Here is a 16,831-nt window from a genome sequence, read left to right on the forward strand (position 1 = left end):
GTCAGGATTGAACCCGGGTCTCAGGCGCTCTAAGGCAGCAACTTTACCATTGTGCCACCGTGCCTGTAATATTTCCGCTTGTTTGGTACGAATGGAAAGGTTTAACAATGACTGAATTAAGCCCAGTGTAACAATGATTTTGGGCAGTACAGTACCGTCAAATCTTCAGTTTGAATTGGACTTATCTCTGCAACTTTGTTGGGTCAATACTTGTTGGGAAAGTTAGCCCAGCCCATTATCCCTGTGAACACATGGGTTTTCTCCGGGTGCTCCGTTTCAATCCACATCCCAAAGTTTGAGGTTTAATTGGCATCTGTGAATTGTTCCTAGCGTCTGGGATAGAACTACAGGTGATTGTTGGTCTATGCGGACTCAATGGGCTGAGGAGCCTGTTTCCACATTATATCTCTAAACCAGTGGTTCCCAACCTTTTTTAGCTCATGGCCCCCGTGGGAGCTTTTAATTTTTCTGTGCCCCCCCCCCCCCCCCGACATTATTAGCGGAAAAAAAGTACTTCAATATTATAATACCTTCCATAAAAATATCTGTGTCTATTCATTGCACATATATTCTCTTTTATTCTATTCCACAAACATCAAAAATATTTCAACTACATAGATTTAAATTTATTAGAATTGAAATTTAGGAGGCAACAGGGTGGTAGCTCTGTGGCCCCCTTCATTGAACCTGTGGCCCCCTAAATCCCAAAATGTTTCTGTGGCCCCCCCTGAAATTTGCCATGGCCCCAGGTTGGGAATCACTGCTCTAAACTAAACTAGACAGTGGTTATATGATATTCTCTCCGTATTTTCCAGCCTTTGTCTATTCTCACTTGTTGGCGCTGAAATCTCTCAGTCTTTTCTTATTGTCAGTGTTGGGTTCTTGGATCATTGGTCCTCCAAAATATTCCAAATGGAATTTAAACTGGAGGTGGTGGAGGGAGGGCTTAAGCCAGAAAGGGTTATTGGGAAGAAAGAGCTACTTTAAATTTAGTTGCATCTGGTTGGGTAACTATAGTTGGGTGGAGATTATTCCATGCTTTAATTGTGCGGGGGAAGAACGAATTGCTGTACACATCTGTCTTTGTAGCTGGGATCACAAATTGGATCGAATGCCCTTGTCTGCTCCTAATTGGTTTGGGTTTGGTGTAGGTCTTGTAGTCTATGTCGAGCTGACCATTTAACATTTTGTAAAAACAGGTCAAACGGTGAGCTTCACGTCTGTCTTGGAGAGGGTTCCACCCCAGAGAATTCAGACGTCTGGTGACACCCGCTTCTCTATCATAGGTGTTAGTAACAAATCGAGCTGCTTGTCTCTCTCAAGTCAAGTCAAGTCAAGTTTATTTGTCACATACATATACGAGATGTGCAGTGAAATGAAAGTGGCAATGCTCGCGGACTTTTGTGCAAAAGACAAACAACAAAACAACCAAACAAATTATAAACACAATCATAACACACATATTCTTTTACATAATACACTCTCTCTCCATTCTCATCTTTGTTGCTGAAGGTAGTCTTTGCTTTGTCATTGAGCTGTTGCTCCAATGAGGGACTTTTTCAGTCTGTGATAAGCTCTCCAGATAGACAGAGGAGGCTTTTCACGACCTGTTCCTTTACACATTTAATGCTATTTGAGTAATCAGTGTGGGAGGTGCTTTGGAGTTGTAGAACATGAAAGCTGAATCACTGCAAAGTTTGCCGGATCTGTCAACCCACTTTTCGGCAATTAATTCTTTTTTTAAACAAAAATTGTGCGATTATTCAAAGATTAGAAGAGTCACTAAATATATCAGGGAATCAGGAGGTACTTTATGCTCTTGTTTTGATGCAGGCTAATGGTCAGCGTTGCCAACCCATTACCCCATGAAGATAGACACAAAATACTGGAGTAACTCAGCGGGACAGGCAGCTTCTGTGAGAATGTCAAATAACTCTGAATCCATACATGAGTGTTTAAGAAGGAACTGCAGATGCTGGAAAATCGAAGGTACACAAAAATGCCGGAGAAGCTCAGCGGGTGCAGCAGCATCTATGGAGCGAAGGAGATAGGCAACGTTTCGGGACGAAACGTTGCCTATCTCCTTCGCTCCATAGATGCTGCTGCGCCCGCTGAGTTCATCCATACATCAGTGTAAGTTGTTTATTAAGAAAGCACACAGAGCTCAAATACATAGGTGTTGTTAGCTCAAGCTCAATGACGAATCTAACTAGAGGCTGGACTAGTTAGCAGGCTAGATGATATATGAGACACTAAAATTAGATAGCTGATCGAGTATGCAGTGGTATGCAGGAAAACATAACATGCACGTCTGGAGGTAAGGAATGGGTGACATTTCCGGTCGAGACCCTTCTTCAGATTGAGAGTCAGGGGAAAGGGAATCCAGAGATATAGACAGTGATGAAGAGAGATATGGAAATATGGAGATATGGAGAGATATGGAACAAATCTACTGTAGACCGGGGCTTCACGATGTTACAGGCCGCAGTTTCCCTCTCTCCCTGACTCCCAGTCTGAGGAAGGGTCCCGACCCGAAACGTCACCTATTCCTTTACTCCAGAGGTGCTGCCTGACCCGCAGAGTTACTCCAGCATGTTGTGCCTATCTCCTTATGAATGGTCAGGTAATGCTACTCACTTACTCGCTGGCCGACAACAGACCTGTTGTGACCCATTTGCAGTGATCCGTCGCAGATTAAGCTGCTTTGCTCTTCTATAAATAAGCATCCACTACGATCACACATCTCCGTGGCAACCATTTAATTGCCTGGAGCCTGGCAAACTGTATTCCCCAAAGCAGCAGCTTGAGATTCTGCGAACAACTGTGGGATTCCATCAAATTGATGCAGTTGGAAAGGAAGAAATGTGTGGACCCTGGGAGAGGAAGGAAGAGATTAGTACGGGTGTCAGGGGTTGCGGGGAGAAGGCAGGAGAATGTGGTTAAGAGGTAGAGATATAGATCAGGATGATTGATGAGTACGAATGGCCTGACTCTGTCATCGCTTGGGTGCTGCGGGCCATTAAGAAAAGGCAGGAGAATGTGGTGCAGGAGTAGGATTCGGGAGAGATATGATCAGATCATCCATGACCTGCCTTCTCTCCATACCCCCTGATCCCCTTAGCCACAAGGGCCAATGGCGGAATAGCCAATTGATGAGTTCCGATTCAATGGCCTGATCTCTGCTCCTATCGCTTGTTGTTCTAACATCGGGAACAATCTTTGAGCCTGTCCACCCTGCTGCAGGAAAGATGCCATTAAGCTGAAAATAGAGCAGAGATGATTTACAAGCAGGGAAGAGGACAGAGTTCTCAGAGCAATGGAATCTGGTTGTGGTTCCTAATCTGAGGAAAGACATTCTTGCCATAGAGGGAGTACAGAGAAGGTTCGCCAGACTGATTCCTGGGATGGCAGGACTTTCATATGAAGAAAGACTGGAAAGACCCGGCTTGTACTCGCTAGAATTTAGAAGATTGAGGGGGGGATCTTATAGAAACTTACAAAATTCTTAAGGGGTTGGACAGGCTAGATGCAGGAAGATTGTTCCCGATGTTGGGGAAATCCAGAACAAGGAGTCACAGTTTAAGGATAAAGGGGAAAGTCTTTTAGGACTGAGATGAGAAAATCATTTTTTACACAGAGAGTGGTGAATCTCTGGAACTCTCTGCCACAGAAGGTAGTTGAGGCCAGTTAATTGGCTATATTTAAGAGGGAGTTAGATGTGGCCCTTGTGGCTAAAGGTATCAGGGGGTATGGAGAGAAGGCAGGGATGGGATACTGAGTTGGATGATCAGCCATGATCATATTGAATGGCGGTGCAGGCTCGAAGCGCCGAATGGCCTACTATTTTCTATGTTTCTATGTTTGGGGAGGGAGGTGAGAGGCTCCAGGAGACTGCTTTAAGGATTGGGTGATGAAATGCCCAAAACCAGGGCCTGGTGCTCCTCAGGGAACAGGTCTGTGTTGGCAGACTTCTGGCCGGTGCACCCTCTGGGTTAATGGGGTGGAGGTTCTGAGACTGGGAGGTGCTGAAGGAGTCTGTCCAGTGTAAACTATTGCACAGCCATCATGCAATGCTGTGGAGTATCACAAAATGCTGGAGCAGCTCAGCGGGACAGGCGGCACCTCTGGAGAGAAGGAATGGGTGATGTTTTGGGTCAAGACCCTACTTCAGACTGAGGGTCCGGGGAGAGGGAGACCAGAGATGGGGAAGGGTATGGACTCCCACTCTGTTCAAGAAGGAACTGCAGATGCTGGAAAATCGAAGGCTGGAGAAACTCAGCGGGTGAGGCAGCATCTATGGAGCAGAGGAAATGGGCAAGGTTTCGGGCGGAAACCCTTCTTCAGACCCAGTCTCAATAAGAAGCATCACCCATTCCTTCTCTCCAGAGATGCTGCATGACCCGCTGAGTTACTCCAGCATTTTGTGTTTATCTTCGGTGTGCACCAGCATCTGCAGTTCCCTCCTCCACATAACCCAGTGGATTGGCAGCTCTAGCAGTGTGCGGGAATTGGGGAAGGTCAGCGGTTAGGAGAACAGAATTAATTGGAAAAGAAAATGTGTCAGGTTTTCTCTCTCCATCTCCAACGAGCCGACTGCTCCCCTGGGGAGAGTTCTGTAGCTGCTCCCTGTATCTGAGGAAAGGGCAATAATTGGGTCTTGGCTCTGCAACTGTGACAGCTACATCTAACGAGGCCACTTATGCTGCCGAGCTTCTTGCTTCCTGTCAATCAGTCTCCTCCCCCCCGCAGTTCATAGGCGAGACTGATATCGTTCATCCATTTCAGTGCAATGAGACGTACAGAGAGAAGAGCAGCCTCTCTGGTCTTGCGGACATGACAAGAATAGTTTATTTTCCCAGCTATTCTGCCATTTTTCTTAAATACGTTCCACCATTTCTAACCCTCTCTTTTCTAAATCCTCCCCTTTACCAAACCTTTTTACTGACGATAGATACAAAAAGCTGGAGTAACTCAGCGGGTCAGGGAGCATCTCTGGAGAAGAGGATTAAGGTGACGTTTTGGGTTGAGACCCTTCGTTTAATTGTCCATTCCCCTTTTATTCCTCTCCCATTTGTCTTCCTTATTCATTTTTCTCTTGCCCGACCATCCCTTCCCCATCCTGTTTTCCTCTTGTCCCTGTCTTCCCCTCCTTTACTATTTCCTCACCTTGTCTCCTCTCATCCATTGCTCTCTCCCACCTCTCTCTCCCCTCCCACCTCTCCCACTCCTCCCCCACTTTCCTCTTTCCCCTCCCAACTCTCTCTCCCTCTTCTATCTCCCCTCCCATCTTTCTCTCTCCCCTCCCACCTCTCTCTCTCCCCTCCCACCTCTCCCACTTTCCTCTTTCCCCTCCCAACTCTCTCCCCCCCTTCTATCTCCCTCGCCCCACCATGTCTTGTCCGACCACGGGTGAACATTGGGGAACATCGGCGAGGAGGTTGACTGGACTTTGGTTCCTTCCCTCAGAGTGGGGAACTTTGGTGCTGCTGTGGGGATGTTTGTGTTGTGGACAACCGTGTTTTGGTGTTTTGTGTTTTTTTTTTTTTTTTTTTCTTGTATGAATGTAAGGAAAAAATAATTTCATTGTCTCTTCATTGAAGACAATGACAATACATTAAATCAAATCAAAATCAAATCAGTCTTTCCCCAGCCCTCCACAAAGCCCTTCTCCTTTGGCCTCTGCACCCTGCTGCTTTGTTCTATATCACCCTACCCCTGTCCCTCCTATACCTGCCCCATCATGTGTCCCACAATAGCTCTCACCAGTGCTTAACGTGCTGTTTTGAAGCAGTAATCTGGCACAGTTTTCTAAACGCACCAAGACAGACGCACCAAATCGGAAACACTTCCAAGGGTATTAAAAGATTGCACATTTTCTGCAAATTTATTGAAATCGAATTTCCATTAATTTACAGTTGCACACTGTATTCCATCCTTGTGCTTGCTGGTGTAACTTGGTGTGAATCAATAACATACTGATCCACTATATTCATATCATTCACCACAATGTTTCCTGTGAGGCCACTGTAAATGTCAAAACCAGCAATGATGTTTAGTTTAGATTATACATCGCGGAAACAGGCCCTTCGGCCCGCCGAGTCCGTGCCAACCGGCGGTCCCAAGTAAAATCAATCATCGCCCATGTTAACACTGAGCATAAATGCTTCCTCAAGCCATTTAAATTAAAGTAAATCTTTTCAATGCAGCTAAGTTATTCGTCTACACTATTCTATATATTTAAAAAAAAAATAATATCTTTGTGTTTTTATTTGATTAATAGGATTTGAGTAATCTCTAAACAAAAACAGAAAGTGCTGGAGTTACCAATTTGCCTGCTATGGGATGAAGTTATTTTGCAAATATTCAGTAGTGGTTATGCTCCTTAAATTGCATTTAAATTTAAATAGCAGTGTCTCTTCGGGTTGTGTCACTAGGTATAGCTTTTTCTCAAGGTACTTACTCAACTCCATCTTTCCTATAATTTTTTTTCAGAATTATACGCTATGATAGAACTTTATTTATCCCAGGAGGGAAATTGATTTGGCAACTGTCGTGAACCATAAAATACATGAAACATCAAATTAAAGTGACGAGTGGAAAGGATTGGGGATGTGCAAAGATTGGGTGGGGAGGGGTGGGGGAGGGTCAGTCTACCCCACGACAGAAGGGGGAGGAGTTTGTACAATTTGACAGTTGCAGGGAAGAAGGATCTCCTGTGGCGTTCTGTACTTAATAAATATACTTAAATAAAGCTTGCGGATTTAATTTAAAGATTGACACAAAATGCTGGAGTAGCTCAGCAGGTCAGGCAGCATCTCTGGAGAACATGGAAAGGTGACATTTCAGGTCGGAATGTCTCCAGACCCTTCTTCTTGACCTATACATGTTCTCCATCGATGCTGCCTGACCCACTCAGTTACTCCAGCACTTTCTGTCACTTTTTGAGTACAAACCAACATCTGCAGCTCCTTGTATCTTCTGAGTTATTTCTAATGTTGGTAAACGCAAGACGGCACTGGAGGTGATACTTACTGCTCCTTTGGAAAACAAAGGAGTTCATAAGTTATAGGAGCAGAATGAGGCCATTCAGCCCATCAGGTCCACTCCACCATTTAATCATGGCTTGGCTATCCCTCACTCTCACCCCCATTCTCTTCCCTTCTCCCCATACCCCCTGACACCTTTAATAATCAAAAATCTGTCAATCTCCGCCTTAAAAATATCCGTTGACTTGGCCTCCACAGCGATAAAGAATATAAATTGTCCATAATGTGTAGGGATAGTGTTAATGCACGGGGATGTCTGGTCGGCAAGGACTCGATGGGCTGAAGGGCCTGTTTCTGCGCTGTATCTCTAAACCAAATCTAAACTAAAAATAGAAAATGCAGGCAGGCCTGGTGCAACCGACACACCCATCCCCTCGGCCTCCGCAAGCTTGCCCCTATGTATGTGCTGTCCATAAGTCGATCATTGGAACCCTGGGGGACAAACATATATCTGCATTGCTCCATGTATGCTCTATATAGCGAAGATTATCTGTTCAATTAATCCACCATCTCCTTGATTTCTATTCTCAATTCCCCAGCCGTCGATGTTGGCAGGAGCAACGTTCAATTTATTACCCACCTTTTTACAATATCAACACAACCTCTTACATACAGACTTGCATACAGTGCTGTTTTTTTCCCTTGCATATAATCCTTCAGTCATTTGTTGACTCCTCGATCCTGTGTTGAAGATCCACCCCTTAATTCCTGGACCTGTGTCAGGTGATGACTGAATGAAGCAGGCGTGAGCTGAGGCTGTGTGAATTCACGCCCATTGGACTGCTTGTTATATGGGATTTGCTAACCTGGCCTCTTAGCGAACTGCAGCGGATCCAGCTCTAATGGAATAAATTAAACTCTAGAGGAACTGGCACTGAGCCTCCGCAGTCAAAATGTTAATATCCCTCCTGTCACCTTATTCAGAAAATGAGGCTTTACCTTGCTTAACTTTGCACTAAACGTTATTCCCATATCATGTATCTGTACACTGTAAATGGCTCGATTGCAATCATGTATTGTCATTCTGCTGACTGGATAGCACGCAGCAAAAGCTTTTCACTGTACCTCGGCACACGTGACAATACAATAAAATAAACTGATGTGTTGGAGGTGCATCTCTCTTCCATCAGGCAAGAGGTATCGAAGTGTGAAAAAGCACACCTCCAGATTCAGGGACAGATTCTTCCCAGGAAAAAGCTGGAGAAACTCAGCGGGTGCAGCAGCATCTATGGAGCGAAGGAAATAGGCAACGTTTCGAAACCCTTCTTCGGCCCGAAACGTTGCCTATTTCCTTCGCTCCATAGATGCTGCTGCACCCGCTGAGTTTCTCCAGCTTTTTTGTGTAACCTTCGATTCTCCAGCATCTGCAGTTCCCTCTTAAACACAGATTCTTCCCAGCTGTTATCAGGTAACTGAACCATCCTAGCACAACTAGAGAGCAGTGTCCTGAGCTACTATCTACCTGACTGGAGACCCTTGGACTATCTTTAATTGGACTTCACTGCACTTTATTTGGACTTCACTGCACAGTAAATGTTATTCCCTTAATCATGCATCTGTATTCTGTGGATGCAGCGACTGTAATCATGCATAGTCTTTCTCTTGACATGTGTAGCAAGTATCAAAAGCTTTTCACTGTACCTTGGTGTACATGAAAATAAAATAAACTAATCTAAAACAAATAAACAGTATCATACATGCTTTTGGAAATGTTAGTTAGGTTTGAGTTTTTAACTTAATCGGTAATTCTATTGAATTTAAACTGTAATGTTGAAATTTTAAATTCTGAGTTTCTGACATTATATTTCTCTTTGATTGACACAAAAAGTTGGAGTAACTCAACGGGTCAGGCAGCATCTGTGGAGAAAAGGAATACGTGACACTTCAGGCCCGAGACACTTCCTCAGCCAGACGCCTCGACCCGAAACGTCACCGATCCCTTCTCTCCAGAGATGCTGCCTGACCCACTAAGTTATGCCCCTGTCCCACTTAGGAAACCTGTACGGAAACCTCTGGAGACTTTGCGCCCCACCCAAGGTTTCCGTGCGGTTCCCGGAGGTTTTTGTCAGTCTCCCTAATGGTCGAAAGTGGTTTCCGCTTCTTCTATGTTCCGGTGATTATTTCAAAAAATTCAAAACCGGCCGCGACTAAAAATAGGTTGTAGTTTTAAAAATCGGTAATTTTTTAGTCGAAGCCGGTTGCGATGCTAGTTGAAGGTGGTTGCCGGAGGTTGCAGGTGGTTGCCGGAGGTTGCAGGTGGTTGCCGGAGGTTGCAGGTGGTTGCCGGAGGTTCTATGTTCCGGCAACCTCTGGCAACCACCTTCAACTAGCATTGCCACCGGCTTTTGAATTTTTTGAGATAATCGCTGGAACATAGAAAAAAACGGAAACCACTTTCAACCATTAGGGGAGACTGGCAAAAATCTCCGGGAACCGCACGGAAACCTTGGGTGGGGCGTAAAGTCTCCAGAGGTTTCCGTTCAGGTTTCCTAAGTGGGACAGGGGCATTACTCCAGCTTTTTGTGTCAATCTTCGGTTTAAACCAGCATCTGCAGTTCCTCCCCGCACATTATATTTCCCTTTATTTGAACCTCACAGTGATACTTTTACCAGCCACTGTGGTGGTGGATGCTTAAAACATAGATTGATAATGGGGGCTAGAGAGCGTTCACATTGACTGTATGCTGTGTCAATGCACTCCATAATAACAAGACTGATGGGGGTATATTCCGTCTATGAACCTGCTCCTATAAAACCCATCATAGCCACATCAATCAGTGCTGAAATTTGTATTCTACGTTCAATTAAACGCTTTTTGTTTTGCCCCATTAAAATTCAGGCACTGTTCATTGTCGTGGGTGCAGCTCATCAGCTGTGCAGTGTGCCGTTTGTCTTCATAAAATATTGAAATTTGTTAGACGGAAGTAATTTCCAATTCCTATGAATTTCATGACAGGCCATCTAATTCTGAGCATGGCCCAGCCTGAATGCAACTTGCATGTTCACCCCTCTTCTGCAGATTAACCTGATGGATGAAACTGCGCCAGTTGATACAAATTGCACTCTTAGGAATAAATGAATATTTCCCCCAGGCTGACACTGATACAAGCCGTGAATCTTTCCCATGTGAGGCGATTAATGTTTCTTGTGCTAGCAATGCCCAGACCCGTTGGCTGGTAAGGGGTGTGCCGTTCCTAAGCTATATAGCGCCAGAGAGGACTCAGCAGGTCCGGCATCATCTCTGGGGGACATCTACCCTTCTGCAGAAGGGTCTCAACCCGGGTCACAGTTTAAGGATAAGGGGGAAATCTTTTAGGACCGAGATGAGAAAAACATTTTTCACACAGAGAGTGGTGAATCTGTGGAATTCTCTGCCACAGAGGGTAGTTGAGGCCAGTTCATTGGCTATATTTAAGAGGGAGTTAGATGTGGCCCTTGTGGCTAAAGGGATCAGGGGGTACGGAGAGAAGGCAGGTACAAGATACTGAGTTGGATGATCAGCCATGATCATATTGAATGGCGGTGCAGGCTCGAAGGGCCGAATGGCCTACTCCTGCACCTATTTTCTATGTTTCTATGAAATGTCACCCATCCATGTTCTCCGGAGATGCAGTCTGACCTTCTTAAGTTACTCCGGCACGGGGTTAGACGGGATGCTGCGGTGGAGCACCAGAGACCCGGGTTTGATCCTGACTACGGGCGCTGTTTGTGCGGAGTTTGTACGCTCTTCCTGTGGGTAAATGCGTGGGTTTTCTCCGAGAACTCCGGTTTCCTCCCACGCTCCAAAGACGTACAGGTTTGCAGGTTCATTGGCTTTTGTAAAATGGTAAATTACCCCTTGTGTGCCGGGTAGTGTGAGTGTGCAGGGACCGCTGGTCAGTGGGCCGAAGGGCCTGTTTCCATGCTGTATCTCTCAACTAAATTAAACTGAAACCACCATTCGCAGTTCTCTGTTTCTACATCACTTCAGGGAGGATTGAAATGTTTCTTTGCAGTAGAATAACGAGGACAGCCTTCATGATACCAGATTTGTTCTGGTCCTTTTCATGCCTTGTAGACTCCCTCTCCCCTGACCCTCAGACTGAAGAAGGGTCTCGGCTCGAAACGTCGCCCATTCCTTTTCTCCAGAGATGCGGTCTGACCATCTGAGTTACTCCTGCATTGTGTGTCTACCGTATGTGTATTCCTGATGGTTTCAAGATCACCCATCTCTAAACACTTTGTCCAGCCTCTCACAACCATCTCCAGTATCTTTACAGATTGAAAAATAAAATGTTCATAACTAGGAACGGTGGCGCAGCGGTAGAGTTGCTGCTTTACAGCGTTTGCAGTGCTGGAGACCCGGGTTCGATCCCAACTACTGGTGCTGTATGTACGGAGTTTGTACGTCTCCCCGTGAGTTTTCTCCAAGGTCATCGGTTTTCCACGCCAAAGACGTACTGTGCAGGTTTACAGGTTAATTGAGTTGGTGTGTGTAAATTGTCCCTAGTCTGTGCAGGACGGGATAGATAGATAGATAGATAGATAGGTAGATAGATAGATAGATAGATAGATAGATAGATAGATAGATAGATAGATAGATAGATAGATAGATAGATAGATAGATAGATAGATAGATAGATAGATAGATAGATAGATAGATAGATAGATAGATAGATAGATAGATAGATAGATAGATAGATAGATAGATAGATAGATAGATAGATAGCCTTTTATTGTCATTCAGACCGAAGTCTGAACGAAATTGCAGCAGTCATACATATAATACAATACAATAAAACAACAATAAACACATATTAACATCCACCACAGTGAGTCCACCCAGCATCTCCTCACTGTGATGGAGGCAAAAGTCTTAGGTCGCAGTCTCTTCTCTCCTCTTCTCCCTCTGCGCTGGGGCGATACCCCCCGGGCGATGTTAAAAACAGTCCCGCGGCTCAAACACCGCGGCCCGGGGTGGTTGAAGCTGCCGCCCACCAGTTCTGCAGACGCAGCCGCTGGCCCGCGGCCGAACCCCGGACTCAGGCCACCACCGCCAGAACACCATCCCAGCCACCCTCACGTGAGTACTGTGCCGTCTTCAGCCTCGGGCTGGGCCGCCCCGACATGGGCGCCGAACCTCCCCCGGACCGGGCCGCCCCGACTTCGGCGCCGACTAATGTGCGGGACTCGCTGGTCGGCACGGACTCGATGGGCCGAAGGGCCTTTTTCTGCGCTGTATCTCTAAAACTAAACTAAGGAATACCGATAATTGTTCTCCTTTGTTGTTGCAGCTATGTTTAGTTTAGTTTAGTTGCTTGTTGTCACCTGTACTGAGGTACAGTGAAAAGCTTTGTTTTGCGTGCTATGCTGTCAACGAAACGCCAATACATACGTTACGATACGATAGAAGTATATTTATCGCAGGAGGTAAATTGGTCAACATGATTACATTCAAGCCCACAGTGTACAGATATAAGATAAAGGGAGAGGATTGTAATGAATGTTAGCAGATCGTCTTCTGGGACCAGCACGCCAAGAGTAGCCTGGCTTTGGAGCCATCTTTGAAGCAATAATTAGTTGAGGAGGCAAGTTCTTGAAATGCCCCAAGGTTAGAAACTTTACACAGCTGCTGAATGTGCCCGTGGAGATTGTAACCTGTCACTAGAGATGAATACCAACAGTGAGGAAGGAATTCATCTCTGGTGACACGTTACAACCTCCAAGGCTACATAAATCAGTTCATTGTACCATTGTACTTTGTAAAGCATCGGTTGGTGAATTTGTGCAGTCTCTATACATGCAGAAAGGGGGAGAGAGAAAGAAAGAGGGGGAGAGAGAGAGAGAGAAAGTGAGAGAGCGAGAGGGAGGAAAAAGGAGAGGGAGAGAGTGAGAGAGAGAAGATGAGAGAGTGGAAGGGAGGGACAGAGAGAGAGAGAGAGCAATCTAGCACTAGTTAATGTTAATGTCATTCTATGTTAGGCTGACAGATAGCTTCTTCAAATCGCAAATCAAAATCAAATTTTGATACCAAAGTGGATAACCTCACTTTTATCCACATTAAACTCCATCTGCCATGCATCTGCCCACTTACCCAACCTGTCCAAGTCACCCTGCATTCTCATAGCATCCTCCCCACAGTTCACACTGCCACCCAGCCTTATTGCATCTGCAAATTTGCTAATGTTACTTTGAATCCCTTCATCCAAATCATTGATGTTTATTGTAAATTGCTGTGGTCCCAGCACCGAGCCTTGCGGCACCCTACTAGTCACTGCCTGCCATTCTGAAAGGGACCCGTTAATCCCTACTCTTTGTTTCATGTCTGCCAACCAATTTTCTATAAAATGTCCGCACTCTTCCCCCAATACCACGTGCCCCAATTTTGCCCACTAATCTCTTATGTGGGACCTTATCAAATGCTTTCTAAAAGTCCAGGTACACTACATCCACTGGCTCTCCCTTGTCTATTTTCCTAATTACGTCCTCAAAAAATTCCAGAAGATTAGTCACGCATGATTTCCCCTTCGTAAATCCATGCTGACTGGGACCGATCCTGTTACTGCTATCCAAATGTGCGGCTATTTCATCTTTTTATAATTGACTCCAGCATCTTCCCCACCAACGATGTCAGGCTAACTGGACTATAATTCCCTGTTTTCCCTCTCCCGCTTTTCTTAAAAAGTGGGATAACATTAGCTACCCTCCAATCCACAGGAACTGATCCTGAATCTATAGAACACTGGAAAATTATCACCAATGCATCCACGATTTCTAGAGCCTTTTCCTTAAGTACCCTGGGATGCAGACCATCAGGCCCTGGGGATTTATCAGCCTTCAGTCCCATCAGTCTACCCAACACCATTTCCTGCCTAATGTGGATATCCTTCAGTTCCTCCGTCACCCCAGATCCTCTGGCCACGACTATATCAGGCCTACTAAATTCACCCCACATCCTCCTGCATTCCAAGGAATAGAATCCCAGCCTGCTCAGCCTCTCCCTAGAACTCAGGCACCTCGAGTCCTCTCTTGTTCCTGTATTGGATGTGTCCCGGGTTAAGGGGAGAAGGGAGGCGAATGAGGTTAGGAGGGAGAGATAGATCAGCCATGATTGAATGGAGGTGTAGACGGGCCGAATGGCCTAATTCTGCTCCTATCACTTATGACCTTTAGTTTAGTTTAGTTTATTGTCACATGAACCGAGGCACAGTGAAAATCTTTTGTTGTGAGCTAACCAGCCAGCGTAAAAACAATCCATGATTACAATCGAGCCATTCGCAGTGTAGATACATCATAAGGGAATAATGTTCAGTGCAAGGTAAAGCCAGTAAAGTCAGATGAAAGAAAGTTCACGACTACCATCCTGTCCTAAATGGTCAGTGGTGTAACCATGGCGACTGTTGCTCCCTTCCGCAGATGACTCTGGTGACGAGGAGCCGACGTCGCAGTCGGACAAGAGTGAGCTGTACACCACCCTGCGGACACTGGCCAGCAAGCTCGACGACCTGAGCCAGTGCAACGACCTCATCGCCAAGCACGGGGCCGCCCTGCAGCGGTCCCTGAGCGAGCTCGAGACGCTGAAGCTGCCGGCCGAGAGCGGAGAGAAGATCAAAGCCGTCACTGAGCGGGCCACCCTCTTCCGCATCACCTCCAATGCTATGATCAATGTAAGTGTAACCATTGCTCACCCTGGCTGTTGTTTAAGCACCGTGTCCCACTTAGTACGTGTCATGTCACTAAATGTTGCTCATCTGTGCCTCCCCCTCTCATTTTCCTCCCCCTCTCCTCCTCCCCCCTCTCACCTCCTCCCTCCTCCCCTCCTCCCCTCCTCTCCCCTCTCCTCCTCCCTCTCCTCCCTCTCTCATCCCTCTCCCCCTCCCCCTCCTCCCTCCCTCCCTCCTCTCCTCCCTCCCTCTCCTCCCTCCCCCCCTCCCTCTCCTCCCCCACTCCTCCCCCCTCCCCCCCCCTCCCCTCCCCCCTCTCCTCCCCCCTCTCCTCCCCCTCCCTCTCCTCCCTCTCTCCTTCCCCCATCTCTCCGCCCTCCCCCCTCCCCCCCCCCTCCTCCCTCCCTCTCCTCCCCCTCTCTCCCTCCCCTCCCTCCTCTACCCCCCCCCCCTCCTCCCCCCTCCCTCCCCCCTCTCCCCCCCCCCTCCTCCCCCCTCCTCCCCCCCTCCCCCCCTCTCCTTCCCCACTATCCTTTCCCCTCTCTCTTCCCCACTCTTCCCCTCTCCATTCCCCTCTCCTTCCCCCTCCTTTCCACTCTCCTTCCCCCCTCCTCCTCCCCCCTCTCCCCCTTCCCTCTCCCCGACTCTCACCTCTCCCCACTCTCCCTCTCACACTCTCCTAATAAAAGGGTTATAAATGTATAACTGTTTCAAGATCATAAAGGTATTGAATTTGTAGGACGTTTGGTTTCCCTTATTGTCATGAGCACCGAGGTACAGTGAAAAGCTTTTGTGGTGTACTAACCAGACAGCGGAAAGACAATACATGATCCCAATAAGAAGGAACTGCAGATGCTGATTGATACTGAAGATGGACACAAAATGCTGGAGTAACTCAGCTGAATAATTGTGCTCAGTCCGCCTTAGCCTACGCGATCTCCCGGTTACTAAAGATTTTCACTTCCCGTTCCCACACAGGCCTTTCTGTCCTGGGCCTCCTCCACTGTCAGAGTGGGGCAACATGCAAATTGGAGGAACAACACCTCATATTTTGCTTGGGCAGCTAATGAATGGCAGAGTAGACTCGCTGGGGTGAATGGCCTAAGACTGCTCCTGTGTCGAGTGGTCCATTTTGTGCTAAAAATCTTGTTTCCCTAGGCAACAGGCCCAGTAAAACAGAGCACCATGGACATCTGTTTACATAGACCCCTTGAAAAATGATTTTTAGCTGCCAACCTCATTAACGTACCTCTCTCTGTGATATAAGTGGCTTAGAATTAATTGTTTATCATTCAGGCGTTTGATGGGCATGATTGATAGAGGGAGGTTTAATGATGGCATGCGGTAGATGGATGTCCAATTATACTGTTGGTGTGAAGTGGAACTGTTTTGTAGATAGTTTGATGTTCTCTGTAATAGAGTCAGGTTGTTAATCCCTCCAGCAACTTGCCTGTCTTAAAATAACCATGCACGTGCAAACGCTCACACCACAGAGGCGTGAGAGATGTCTTAATGCAGGACAAGCTGTTTCAATATGTTCAGTGGCATGGTGGCGCAGCGGTGGATGAGCTGCCTTGCAGCGGCAGAGAACCGGGATGGTGACACCGGGAGCTCGCGGGTCCCCGGTGGGAGACCGCTTTACGGAGCACCAGCAACCGCAACTTCTCCCGCCCGAATTGCGGGGTTGAATGTGACCTGTAGCGGGGCCTTACATCGCCCGGCGCGGCTTTAAATGGCACCGGACTTGCTAGCGCCCGCCGGGGGCTTTGACTTTGACTTTGACATCGGGAGAAGAATGGAGAGCAGGGGAGAGACAAGACTTTGCCTTCCATCACAGCGAGGAGGAGATTCACTGTGATGGATGTCTGTGTAAATTGCTAGCGCCCGCCTTGGTTCTTTTGACTTGAGAAACCAAATCGGTTTGAAGAATGGAGTGAGGTTCAAATGACAAGACTTTGCCTTGTATCACAGTGAGGATTGAGATCCTCACCATGGGCGCTGTCTGTACGGGGTACGTGCGTTCTCCCCGTGACTGCGTTGGATTTCTCCGGGTGCTCTGGTTTCCCCCCACACTCCAAAGACATAGAGGCTTTGTAGGTTAATGGGCGTCGGTAAAGATTGTAAATACTGTTAGCGTACGGG

The 16,831-nt window shown here is 46.8% G+C and overlaps 1 protein-coding gene across 3 annotated transcripts in view; it reads left to right on the plus strand.

Moving 5' to 3' along the window:
* The window catches only part of LOC129709100 (oxysterol-binding protein 2-like), a 180,483-nt gene that overhangs the window by 89,163 nt on the left and 74,489 nt on the right, over positions 1 to 16,831 (plus strand). For all 3 annotated transcript variants that reach the window (XM_055655215.1, XM_055655214.1, XM_055655216.1), the window contains one exon: positions 14,442 to 14,692. In XM_055655215.1, the coding sequence (XP_055511190.1) occupies positions 14,442 to 14,692 (251 nt within the window). The remainder of the gene's footprint in view (positions 1 to 14,441; positions 14,693 to 16,831) is intronic.

The sequence above is a fragment of the Leucoraja erinacea genome, chromosome 25, assembly GCF_028641065.1.
Source record: "Leucoraja erinacea ecotype New England chromosome 25, Leri_hhj_1, whole genome shotgun sequence".
In the NCBI taxonomy this organism is placed as follows: Eukaryota; Metazoa; Chordata; class Chondrichthyes; order Rajiformes; family Rajidae; genus Leucoraja; species Leucoraja erinaceus.